The sequence below is a fragment of the Erinaceus europaeus genome, chromosome 8 (assembly GCF_950295315.1).
Source record: "Erinaceus europaeus chromosome 8, mEriEur2.1, whole genome shotgun sequence".
In the NCBI taxonomy this organism is placed as follows: Eukaryota; Metazoa; Chordata; class Mammalia; order Eulipotyphla; family Erinaceidae; genus Erinaceus; species Erinaceus europaeus.
In genome coordinates this window covers 8,205,182-8,218,927 of record NC_080169.1, presented here as the reverse complement: position 1 = coordinate 8,218,927, position 13,746 = coordinate 8,205,182, and the positions used below count along the sequence as shown (strand labels likewise).

The 13,746-nt window shown below is 38.7% G+C and overlaps 1 protein-coding gene across 4 annotated transcripts in view; it reads right to left on the bottom strand.

The window, feature by feature from the left end:
* The window catches only part of CDK13 (cyclin dependent kinase 13), a 117,705-nt gene that overhangs the window by 42,117 nt on the left and 61,842 nt on the right, over positions 1-13,746 (bottom strand). For all 4 annotated transcript variants that reach the window (XM_060195870.1, XM_060195871.1, XM_007535477.3 and 1 more), the window contains 2 exons: positions 5,045-5,234; positions 1,985-2,041 (listed from right to left, as the gene is read on the bottom strand). In XM_060195870.1, coding sequence (XP_060051853.1) covers positions 1,985-2,041; positions 5,045-5,234 — 247 coding nt within the window. The remainder of the gene's footprint in view (positions 1-1,984; positions 2,042-5,044; positions 5,235-13,746) is intronic.

Genomic DNA, 13,746 nt, shown 5'->3' with positions numbered 1-13,746 from the left:
GGTCACTGGAATTTAGTCATTAAAGGAAAATTGTAATTGAGGAGCTGGGACATACTTTACTGATAAAATACCTGCCATGCTGTCTTATGCATTGGGTTTGAGGACAGGCACTGCAACCACAGACTACTCCAGGGGAAACTCCACGAATAATGGAGCACTGCTGTAGTATCTCTCTTCTCTCTACCTGTCTCCTTTCTCTGTGTGTCTAAAAGATATGAATGAAAAGTTAGGTCCAGCAGGTCACACAAGCTTATCGTGTATTTGTGAGGCATTCAGTTCAACTCTAATGCCACATAAAAGGAAATAAAACACACACACATGCTGAATAAAATTTCAGATTAAGTACACAGTGGATCAATTTATTTTTCTTTTAGTTTCTAGCAAGAGGCACAATTGTGTGTGATGGAAAAAATAAACTATGAGCTAGAAACAAAAAAACTATATTTTCTTAACTCTGCCAACAAATAAATACTTTTTATCTTTAAGGCTTCTCGTCTTTTTCTGGGTCTCCATTTCTTCAGATAAAGCATTTAAGCTGTAGTTATTCATTTCTAGAAAAACTTTATAAGGTTAAATTTAAAAATAAATGGCCAAACCATATAACACTTTCTTAAAGCATTAACTCTATGTGCAGCAGATAAAATAAATAAATGACAGCAGCATTGCTGACTAAAGTAGGTACAGCGGAGCACAGCCCTGTTATAACAATCTCAACTGGTTCCACTGCTTGTTTCATAAATTCCCATGATCCAATCCACATCATTAAAAACACTTCTCAAAAGTGATAATTATTTCCAAAAAAAAGTCAGTTACTCCAATGTTTAAAACAGATTTGTCAACCTGTAAAATTCAAATGAGTATTTTCTTAAACCAAAAGTGTGCCGAATGATTCAGTGAAAATAGTATTTTCTTCTAAAATAAACACCCATTTCTAAAACAAAACTTTATAAATTCAAGTAAGTGGTATTTTATCATGTTAAGTTAGTTATACTAAAGGAAGTACAGAGTTGCCATAAACTTTACACTTCAGAATTTCATATAATATTTATATATGGATATATGACTCAATATTATTTGACGGAAAGTTGAGAGCTAGAGATTCCAATTAACTCTATAGTTTATTTACATAAAATCTATCAGTCCACAAATATTTTAAAATTCCATTAGCTCTAATAAAACAAGCTATATTTCACTATCACTAGATATAATAGAAGTCAAGTCAAAACTCTGTATGAAGTTTCTGTATTCAGAGAAGCTATACACTAAACTTCCTCACAATAGTTTGTTTAAATACATATTCTAGGGAGTTCAAAACAAAACAACTACAGAAATAGCTATAAATAAAAACCTAAAGAACCCAACATAATGAAACAACGTTTACAAGTTTAAATATGCCATATAAAGTATGTACTAGATTTGTTCATGAAACCAAAATTTTTAAATCCTAATTTCTGGATCCACATTAGAAATTTAAGTATAAATCTGAAAAATTTTAAGACTATTTGTTAAAATGGCATAATTTAAAAGAAATTACATTCACCCCTTAAAGATCAATTATTTTTTTTATATTTATTCATTCATTTTCCCTTTGTTTTTGCCCTTTTTTTTTTTATTGTTGTAGTTATTGTTGTTGTTGTTATTGATGTCTTCGTTGTAGGATAGCACAGAGAGAAATGGAGAGAGGAGGGGGAGATAGAGAGGGGAGAGAAAGATAGACACCTGCAGACCTGCTTCACCGCTTGTGAAACGACTCCCCTGCAGGTGGGGAGCCGGGGGCTTGAACCAGGATCCTCTAGCCGGTCATTGTGCTTTGCGCCACCTGCACTTAACCGCTGTGCTACCGCCCGACTCCCTCAATTATTTTTAAATGGAGATAAATTTATAAAATTTTGTCAAGTCAAGCCAATAGGGTATAAATTTTCACTATTTATGCTTCTAAAACTGGACTCTAATGTTTACAATATTCATTTTAAAGTATTCTCACCTTTCTTCCGAACTATACAGTCGAGCAAGTCCAAAATCTGCTAGTTTTATTTGTCCTCTGGTAGAAGTAAAAACAAAAATGAACATAAAGTATTAGACTATTTTGATGATACACATTATTATTCCATTCTCAGAATAAATCAAATGCATTTATGTAATTTTTTAAAACTGATCATAATACAATGTACAAGTTAGACAAACTCACAAGCAGGGTAAATTACTATTATTCTTTAGATAATTAGCTACTGTAGTTCTAGTAATATTATATTGATTATTCTTTTTATTTATCTTTTTCACTACCACCAGGGTCATCACTGGAGCTTCTGCACAATGAAACCACCCATCTTAGTGGACATTTTTCCCTTCTTTTTTTTTGCCCCCTCCTTTTATTTGATAGTACAGACAGAAATTGAGAGAAGAGGAAGAGAAAAAAGGGAGAGACAGAGAGATAGCTGGAGTACTTACTTCACTACTCTTGAAGCATACCCTCTTCATGTGGGAAGCAAGGGCTCAAACCCAGGTCCTTCTGCATGATGATATATGTGCTTAACCAGTTGGGCTACCACTCACTCCCCTCTATTATTCTAGCACAAAGTATTTCAGATGCTATTTAGAAAAGTACATACTGGGCCAGGCAGTGGTGTACCTGGTTCAGTGTATGCATTACCATGTGCAAGGACCTGGGTTCAAGCCTCTGGTCCCCATTTGCAGGGGGAAATTTCATGAGCAGTGGAATAGTGCTATAGCTCGTTTTCCCTCTCCTCTCTCCTCCTCTCCTCTCTTCTCTCTCCTCTCCTCTCCCTCTCTCCCTTTCCCCTCAATTTCTGTCACTATCCAAAATAAAAACAAAAGTACTTATCAATGAAAATGAAAAAATCTTACCACTTAATAATGAGACAATTTACTTGTTCAAGTAAATAATGCTCAAGAACTAAATCTCATCATTTAAAATTTACATTTGATATTCCATTTCTTAGAATGGACTAGGACCACAGAATACTAACTAAAACCAGTAATACCATGCCTCATTAAACTAGCATGTAGTGTCAATTACAACATAATCATAGCAGTTTAAAGAGTATGCTGTTGGGAAAATATTTAAAATTAAACGAAATATGTATGTATCTGTGTGTGTACCTGCAAGTGCACATTTGGTCTGGCACCCCTCACCCTCCCAGAGGACTACTCAACTCTGGATTATGGTGGTGCAGAGAATGTGAACCTGAGAACTTTGTCGTCCCAGGCATTAAAGTCTTTTGCATAAGCATTATGCTATCTACCCACCCTTGTTGCACGCGTATTTAGTATGTGCATATACACATGCATCCAAAGTTTTAAAAACTTTAAGAATTCATCAAATAGGGAGTCGGACTGTAGCGCAGAGGGTTAAGCGCAGGTGGCGCAAAGCATAAGGACCGGCATAAGGATCCCGGTTCGAACCCCGGCTCCCCACCTGCAGGGGAGTCGCTTCACAGGCGGTGAAGCAGGTCTGCAGGTGTCTATCTTTCTCTCCTCCTCTCTGTCTTCCCCTCCTCTCTCCATTTCTCTCTGTCCTATCCAACAACAACAACAACAACAACAACAATAATAACTACAACAATAAAACAACAAGGGCAACAAAAGGGAATAAATAAAATATTAAAAAAAGAATTAATCAAATATTCTAACTTAAAAAATCTGAAACATTAACCTAAAATTCCATTATTATTTCAAAGTTTATTACATTATTTGGAAGAATAATTAGCAAGAAAACCAACTGTTACTTTATGCATTTATAAACTGCTACTTTAGTAATTAAAAGTACATTAGGGCCATCAAGACAGCTCTCCTTGATAGTGTGCCTATTTTGTCATTTACAAGAGCCAGGTTCAAGCCCTAGCCTCAGTGTACTGGAGAACGTTTTCAGTTTTGCTTCTTCCCCTCTGTTCTTCTAGCTGAAAAAGTCCACTGGCACTGGTGAAGCCCAGGTGATGACAAAATTAAATAAAATACATGAGAGGGAGTCGGGCATAGCGCAGGGGATTAAGCGCACGTGGCACAAAACACAAGGACCGGCGTAATGATCCCAGTTAAAGCCCCCGGCTCCCCACCTGCAGGGAAGTCGCTTCACAGGCGGTGAAGCAGGTCTGCAGGTGTCTTCCTTTCTCTCTCCCCCTCTCTGTCTTACCCTCTCTAGTCCTCTCTGCCCTATCCAACAACAATGACAACAATAACAAAGGCAACAAAAGGGAAAATAAATAAATATAAAAAAAAAAATACATGGGAAACAACATTGTAGTTTGAGCTGTAATATTGTACACCTTACCTAGCAATATCGAAGGAGACAACCATGTGTGTGGGTGTATGTGTGTGTTTTCTCTCTTCATGTGTGTGTGTGTGTTTCTCTCCTCTATGTGTTTTTCTCTCCTCATGTATGTTTCTCTCCTCTATTCTTTTTTTTAAAGATCTTATTTATTTATTAATGAGAAAGATGGGAGGACAGAAAGAACCAGATATCACTGTGGTAACAAGTACTGCCGGGGATTGAACTTGGGACCTCACACTTGAGAATCCAATGCTTTATCCACTGAGCCATCTCCTGGACTACTCTCCTCTCTTAACTTCTTGTGTCTAAGTAGCCAGATTTTAAAAAATGAGTCAGAGAGGCCACTTGGTATTAAATATGTGCAAGGACCCCAGTTCATTCTCTAGTAACACAAGGGGGAAAAAATAGAGAGAGGATGGGGATGGCAAGGTAGCTAGCTCACCTGGGATGGTGCCTGGTCTACTATGTAAATGAACAGGTTTGAGTCTGGACTCACTACACAGAGGGACGCTTCAGTGCTGTGGTGTCACAGGACCCCTACCGCAGCCAGCCTCATTACACCTACTGTCGTGTGTGTGTGTGTGTGTGTGTGTGTGTGTGTTTCTCTCTCTGAAAAGAGTCAGCCTGGAGTGAAGACCCAGTGACAATGCTGACCAAAAAAAAGTTGGAATAATGAACTGAAACATCCTATGAACAGAATCACTGTATGTATCATATAACACTCATTTTAAACATATGCATCAAATTCATACGTACCTGTTATTTAGAAGAATATTTGAACATTTAATATCTCTATGTAGAAAATTCTTCTTATGGCAATAATCCAGACCTTCCATGAGTTGTCTCATAAAGGATTTTATGTGATTTTCATTAAAATGAACCAAACCAGATTCTAGTAGTCCCATTAGATCATGGTCCATATATTCAAACACCAGATAAAATGCACCTAAAAACAAAAATGGTATTCAGTTTTACAGATTTTCTATAAATTAAAAATTTTTTAAAATAAAATGCTGAGAGAAAAAATTTATCCTTAAGAGGCGTGCTACTGTCACTTTTATAGCATTTATCTGTCTCCAAATTTAGTATCAGTACCATCACAAAAATACATCTAATTCATTTCCCAACTCTTGTTTTTGTCAATATTTTTTATTATTATTATTATTATTATTATTATTACCTCCACCACTGCACTGCTCATTCTATGACTTTGGACACTCAGGCATGAGTCTCTTTACATAAGCACTATGCTATCTCCCTGCACTTGTTTGTTCTGAAAAAGATATATATAGTCAGAGAGAGAGAGGGAGAGGGAGAGGGGGAGGGGGAGGGGAGGGGGAGGGGCAGGGGAGGGGGAGGGAGAGAAAACCAGAACATCTTTGGTAAATGTGGTGCCACGTATTAAACCCAGGGTCTCCCACATGCTAATCCTGAGTTCTCCCACTGAGCCATCTCCCTGGCTACCCTTCTTTTTCCTAAAGATAGTTGCTATAAATTATGTTGCAAATCATTATTCCCCATAATAAAGTGATCTCAAATGTAAAAAACTTATGACATAAAACAAACACTTCTGGTAAATATTCCCGTTGCATAGTTTCTGAGTATGATTAAGTTGTTTTACCTAGTGAGTAAACTGTCTCTCAGCAAAGGCTGACCAAAATTAGTATTGTTCAGTAAATAAAGAAATTTTAATATATATTTTAAAATATTTATTACCTTTTGTTGCCCTTGTTTTACTGTTATAGTTATTATTGTTGTTGATGTCATTGCTGTTGGATAGGACAGAGAGAAATGGAGAGAGGAGGGGAAGACAGAGAGCGGGAGAGAAAGGTAGACACCTGCAGACCTGCTTCACCGCTTATGAAGCGACTCCCTTACAGGTGGGGAGCCGGGGGCTCAAACCGGAATCCTTATGCCAGTCCTTGTGCTTTGCACCATGTGTGCTTAACCCGCCGTGCTACTGCCCGACTCTCCAGTAAAGAACTTTTTAAAATCTTAAGAGAACTGTGTATACTTAAAAGTTAATCTGGAGCACACCAGGGGTATTACTCAGAAAAAGAGTAGAGAACTTGCATGCCTGAGGCCCCACAAGTTCCTAGTACAATTCCTGGCACTGCCATATGTCACAAAGCTGAGCAATTCTCTGGGGTCTCTCACTCACTCCTAAAAAATATTTACTAAAATCTTAGTCTGAGTTTGACTGAACTTCAATTAAGTCTTCAATAAACATAGCTCTGATCACACAGCTCCAGAGTATTTGAAAACATACACACACATTATGATCTTATTTTACAAAATCAGCCTGCTATTAAAACCTAAAATAATATATAGCACATATATAAATATAGTAATGAGATTTTAAAAATCCTAAATGAAATTCATTCAAACCAAACCCCAACAATTACCAAGAAATATCCCAATAAGTGGTTTGATTAGAGAATCAAGAAATACTTTGGCCAGAAAGGTGGATCAGTAAGTAGTGCACTTGACTTTGCAAGCCTACTGCTCAAATTTGTTATCTATCAGATCTCAGTGTTACTCTTGACTTTCATGACGCCCCATCTCTCTCAATCTCTTTCTCTCCCTCTCTCTCTCTCTCTCTCTCACACACACACAGAGATGGAAAAGCTTGATAAAATTCAACATCTAGCTATCAAAAGAAAAACTACTGATACCCTCCTAAAATTGTTCACAACCAATTCCTAAATTAAAAAATAGAGCAGAGATCTTACAGTACATTCGTGATATAAGAATCTTTTCTTAATGTTTTTAGTGGTAACTTTCTAAAAGCAATAGTGAGTGTCAGGTTTTGTCCTGTTTGTCACCAGAGTTTTTAATTACTAGGGCTAGGCCTATAGGATAACTCCACCATTGCTGATAAACATTTATCTTTTCTTTCTTAGTCTGATATAAATATGTAGAGATAAACAAAGGGGAGAAACTGAGAGAAAGAAATGCCTATAAACATTCCTCTACCACTTGGGAAGCTTAACCCTTACACGTTTGAACCAAGGCCTTGAAATCCTGGTACTGAGTGAGCTCTACTGGGTGCACTGAATGACCCATAGTGACATGTCTAATAGAAAAATGCCATGTGTTGTGTACAAGACTATAAGACACACACACACACACACACACACACACACACACAGCTCTAGAAGTTACTTAGCTAACAGAATTAAAGACAAAATATGAACGCTGAAAGAGATGAAAATACAATATTGGCTAACTATCCTGGAAAGCACAACAGGACAAAAAATAGGGTAGCTGGGTTATATAGAAAAAGGAAGAGGTGTCACATATGCCAACAAAAACTTTTTAGAAAATAAAACTAATCCCTCCATAAATGAAAAGAAGAGATATATGCTATAAATGAGACTGACTAAAATTTAGTAACAGCAGGGGCCAGGCAGTGGTGCACTTGGTTAAGTGCACAGGGTGCGAAGTCCAAGGACCAACATAAGGATCCTGGTTCGAGCCCCCAGCTCCCCACCTACAGGAGGTTCACTTCACAAATGGTGAAGCAGGTCTGCAGGTGTCTATCTGTCCCTCCCCCTCTGTCCTACCAACAACAAAATGGGGGAAAAAAAAAAAGAAGAAAAAGGTCTCCAGGAGCAGTGGATTTGTAGTGCAGGCAACAAGCCCCAGTGATAACCCTGGAGGCAAACAAAAAAAAAATTACTAATAGCTAGCAAAGTAGTTCACCTGTATCATATACCTCTCTGAAATACACAGAACCCAGGTTTAAACCTGGCCCTCATTGCACTACAGGTGTTTGTTTGTTTGGTCTCTCCCCCACACACATTGTGTGTTTGTGCGTGTGTGTTTATCTGAAAAAAAGATGGCCAAGAGTGGTGAAGCGACAAAGGAAAGAAAAAGAATTACACAAAGTTATTAAGAAATGTCAGATTAGCGGTGGAGAGGTAGCTCTGCAGTATAGCACAAACTACAAATAAAAGGTCCTAGGTCCAATTTCCAGCACTGTATTTGACAAATGCTATGCTATGTCTTTTTGTCTCTGTCATAAACCCTTTCCAAAAATGTCTCTAAGTCCAAGTGGTGGCACAGAGTAGATAAAGTATAAAAGTCTCTCTAAACTGAAAAGACAAAAAAATATTAGTAACTTTATGGAAATAGGCAACAGAGGAAAAGAGAGAGCAAACCGCTCTTATACTCAAAGAAAGATGTTTGTTTTCACTCACAACAGTATTTTCTTCTCTCCCGCTCCACTCCCACAAGGGTTACTGCTGTATACAGAGCCAGCACTGCTCCACTGTTCTGGTATTTTTTTTCCCATTTTGTTGCCCTTGTTATTTTTTATTGTTGTTGTTGTTGTTCCTGGTCTTTTTTTTTTTTTTGGATACAGAATGGAAGACAAAGGGAGAGTGTGTGTGTGGGGGGGGAGATAGAGAGACAGAGATGGGAAGACACCTGCAGCTCCACTCCACTGCTCGTGAAACCCCCATAGTCTGGGGGTGTAAATCACTTCCTTGCACATGGGAATCGGTGTGCTTTACCAGGTGTGCCACCAACTGGTTCCTCAACTTATTTTTCAAACTAGCATTTTACCATAACAACAAACCGCCAATCATCTAAAAATATAGCAACAAACTCTTTGGCAAAGCTATGAGGAGATGTGTTAGGACTTCAGTAATACCTAGCTTATAATAATACAAGATGGTTCTTCTTCTAGCGTTTGCCCTTCCGTAGCCAGTCAACAGCGTTAGGTTGGTACAATCACAGAGCAGTAAGACGCAGCATAATTTCTAACAGCAAATGCCTGGAAGCAATGCGAGTGTCTACCAGGGTGACAGTAATCAAATAACGCTTGGTACATTTACCCAGTGAAGGCTCTGGAGTCATAAAATGGGCTGTCATACAAAAGTGCCACGACTGTGAGGGCTATAGTGTTTCTCTTTCTGTCTGTATGAAAAAGTAGGACTAGGAGCATGGGGACCTGGCTCTACAAACAAAAAGGATGAAGGTGAGTTCAATATACTGATGATGAAGATAATATTTTTTCATACATATAGAAACATAACCAGCCACACCCAGAGCACTAATATTTACTTTTAAAGTGTATTAGGCAGGGGAAAAAAAAAAAAAGCTCCATAGGATAAACCACTTCACACAATTAGTGAAGCATTGCTACAGGTATCACTCTTTCTCCCACATTTTTCTATTTCTCTGTTTCTAATAAAAAAAGTTTTTTTGCCTCCAGAATTACTTCTGGGGCTCAGTGTAAGCACTATGAATCTAGTGCTCCTGGAGGCTATTTTTCCCCCTTTTGTTGGTTATTATTGTTGTTACAACTGTTGTTGTTGGACAGAAAGAAATCAAGAGGGAGTCGGGCAGTAACCCAGCAGGATAAGCGCAGGTGGCGCAAAGCGCAAGGACCGGCGTAAGGATCCTGGTTCGAGCCCCTGGCTCCCCACCTGCAGGGGAGTCACTTTACAAGGTCTGTAGGTGTCTATCTTTCTTTACCCCTTGCTGTCTTCCCCTCCTCTCTCCATTTCTCTCTGTCCTATCCAACAACGACAACAATAATAACTACAACAAGACATCAAGCACTGTTTCACCCTTCGCGAGAGCTTTGGCTACTGTCCATGGGTGCTACCTGTGACCAGATTTCAAGCCCAGATTCTCACCAGAGTACACTATGCATTTAACCCCAGGGCCACCTCCCAAGGACCTTTATTGTTAAGACTTTAAAATGGATCTAAACTCTGAATTGGGGCCATGCCACCAACGTTCAAAGGAGTCAAACAAAAAAATATTTTTTTAATTTATTTTTTCTTTGTTGTCTGCCATACCTAACAACTGACCTCTAACCCTTCCATATGACCATTTCTTTCTTTATTATTATTCTTATTTTTATATAAAAAGGAAACACTGACAAAACCATAGGATAAGAGTGGCACAACTCCACACAATTCCCACCACCAGAACTCTCTATCCCATCCCCTCCCGATAGCTTTCCTATTCTTTATCCCTCTGGAAGTATGGACCCAGGGTCATTGTGGGGTGCAGAAGGTGGAAGGTCCGGCTTCTGTAATTGCTTCCCCACTGAACATGGGCATTGACACCATATGACCATTTCAACATTGTGCTTCTTTCCCATAATCAATACTTCATCTATTCGTTCATTCCATGATCTTTGTCATCTGCCTTTCCCCCTCTATAAGAACCGTGGAACTGAACTGAATACTCCCTTTAGATAAGTTTTAAAATTTCTAATTCTACGAAGATGAATCACAATTATCTGCTATTTCCAAATAGCAGCTTATCCTCTAAACTTAGTGGGTTTTCTTTGTTTTATACTGGAGACTAACAATATTATATGAAAAAAGAGTCATGTTAATATCTGGGAAACATCTTTTAATATAAAAGATAAGTTTATCCTCTTAATTTATTGTTCTTTTACTGAAGGCTAACAATATTATATGAAAAAGACATGTTAATATCTCAGGGAAAAAACTGAATATAAAAGATAAGGAAGCCAGATAGTAGCTCACCCAAGGGAATGCCTAACTTGCCAAGTACAAGAACTTAGGTTTGAGTCCCAGCAGTGGTATCAAAGCCCTGAGTTCATTCCCTTGCATCACAAAATTGTAAGTAGCTAGCATAATATTAAAAAATCATGTTACATTTTAAATGAAAAGCATTTATGGTAACCAGCCTTTAAAATAGCCTCCACACTAATGATTCACATGAACTAGTATTCATTCTTTTTATGGATGGGCTGTGTAAACAACAGGATACTTCAGATGTGATCCTGTGTCTGATCACCCAGGCTAGGCCATAAAATATTGCAACTTCCATCTTACTTTCCTAGATCACTTGATCTGGGAGAAACCAGTCACCAAATGGTCAAAGTTAGTCAAATAACTGTGGAAAGAAACTCCAGAAATAACTTTAAACAAGAACTGACACCAGTCACCAAAAGTGGAACTGTCAATCCTAAGCAAGTCCTGTATATACATCACTGAAGTCTCATGAAAGAACCTGAACCAAAACTGCTCAGTTAGTATGCTTGCAATCCACAAAACTCGTAAGAGAGAGTAACTTTTAACATCACCTTTGAAGTACAAACTATCAAGGAAGGAACTGACTTCCATCTGATTAAGCATGTAGATCTAACTACCACTTGCAGTAAAAGTAAGTGACAGCAGAAAAAGCTAAATAACATCAAAAGGAAGCATTTAGCCAGATGTAGCCTAGTCTTTGATGAATAAGTGAAATGTTTTTTTTTTTTTTTTTTTTTTTTTTTTTTTTTTACCAGAGCACTAGCACTGGCTTATAGTGTGGGGGGGATTGAAACTGGGACTTTGGAGTCTCAGGCATAAGTGAAAGACTTTTTTTAAAAAAGAGCAATTTATTATTATTTTTTTAAATATTTAATTACTATTCCCTTTTGTTGCCCTTATTGTTGTATTGTTGTTGTTGGATAGGACAGAGAGAAATGGAGAGAGGCGGGGAAGACAGAGAAGAGAAAGAGAAAGAGAGACACCTGCAGACCTGCTTCACCGCCTATGAAGCAACTCCCCTGCAGGTGGCGAGCCAGGGGCTCGAACCTGGATCCTTATGCCAGCCCTTACACTTTCTGCCACATGCACTTAACCCGTTCTACTGCCTGACTCCCGTGAAATACTTTCTTAAAAAAGCTTATATTATTTATTTCATATGAGCAGAACTGATAGAGATGAGAGAGAGATACAAGCAGTGCTGTTGCCTGATCCAGAAGCCTCAGGCCTGCAGTCCTATCATCCAAAACCTAAGCTATTTCCCCAGTTGCTGAAATAAACTTTTTTTTAGAACTTTTTTGGATTTTTTTCTCTTTTTTCTTTATTTCCTTTTGTTGCCCTTGTTGTCTTATTGTTGTAGTTATTATTGATGTTGTTGTTGTTGGATAGGACAGAGAGAAATGGAGAGAGGAAGGGAAGACAGAGAGGGGGAGAGAAAGACAGACACCTGCAGACCTGCTTCACCACTTGTGAAGTGACTCCCCTGCAGGTGGGGAGCCGGGGGCTTGAACCGGGATCCTTATGCCGGTACTTGCGCTTAGTGCCACGTGCGCTTAACCCGCTGCGCTACCGCCCGACTCCCTGAAATAAACTTTTAACATACTGTTGGTTCTAGAATAAATGATACTACTGAGGAGCCTTCTGGGCCCAGTTTTTTCATTCTTTTTATTTAGAGAGGAAAGGAGTGTTTGTTTAAACACTGTCCCACTGACCATGGAGATGTCCTGGTGCCATCCACAGTGTTCCCAGGTGGTACCAGAGCTTGAAGCCTGGGCTTCACACATGGCAATGCACACATACTACCAGGTGAGTTATATCCAAGACCAGGACACGGTACCATCTACTTAACTGCAAAGCAGTGCCCCTTTGAGTATATGCCCCATAATTTCTTTATTCAGTCAACATTGATCAACATTTAGGTTACTGTTGATCAACATTTAGGTTACTTCCATATTTTGGCTATTTTTAAAGTTAAGAGAAGATACTATGGAATATAAGACTTTAGATAATAATGAAATACAGTGTACAGATCTAATTTGCATCTAGATTCAAACAAAGCAATTATATAAAAAAAATTTGAGGTGGGGATCAGGTGGTGGCACAGCAGGTTAAGCGCACAAAGCACAAGGACTGGCATAAGGATCCCGGTTCGAGCCCCTGGCTCCCCACCTGCGGGGGGGGGGTCGCTTCACAGGCAGTGAAGCAGGTCTGCAGGTATCTATCTTTCTCTCCCTCCTCTCTGTCTTCCCTTCACCTCTCCATTTCTCTCTGTTCTATCCAACACAGACGACATCAATAGAACAACAATAATAACTACAACAATAAAAAAAAAAAAAAGGACAACAAAGGGGAAAATAATAATAATAACAAATTGAGGCAACAAGGTTAGTGTATATGTAAAATAGACTATTAAATAAATATAATAACTGCAAATTTTCTTATTTTTAAGGCCAAATTTTTTACATTCCCACAATTATGCCTTTAATAGTAGAAAATCAAGTTTACAGTGCTATACCTGGGACTTAAAAGTAACCCAGAAAGGCATTACTACAAGAGCCAAAATATAGAAAAAAAAACCTCTTTTTCCTGGTTCCTATTTAAACACTGAAGACAAAGTATATAGTAATACTTTTACAAAAAGCAGTACTACAACTGATGAACCGATGGAGATCCAATCTTAGGAAGGATCCCACACTCTATCACACTGTGGGAAGGAAACTGGTCTATGTCCTTTGGAAAACTACATGGAGAGGGGTGTCGGGCGGCAGCGCAGAGGGCTAAGTGCAGGTGGCACAAAGACCGGCATAAGGATCCAGGTCCCAGCCCCCAGCTCCCCACCTGCAGGGGACTCGCTTCACAAGCGGTGAAGCAGGTCTGCAGGTGTCTATCTTTCTCTCCCTGTCTTCCCATTTTCTCCATTTCTCTCTGTCCTAT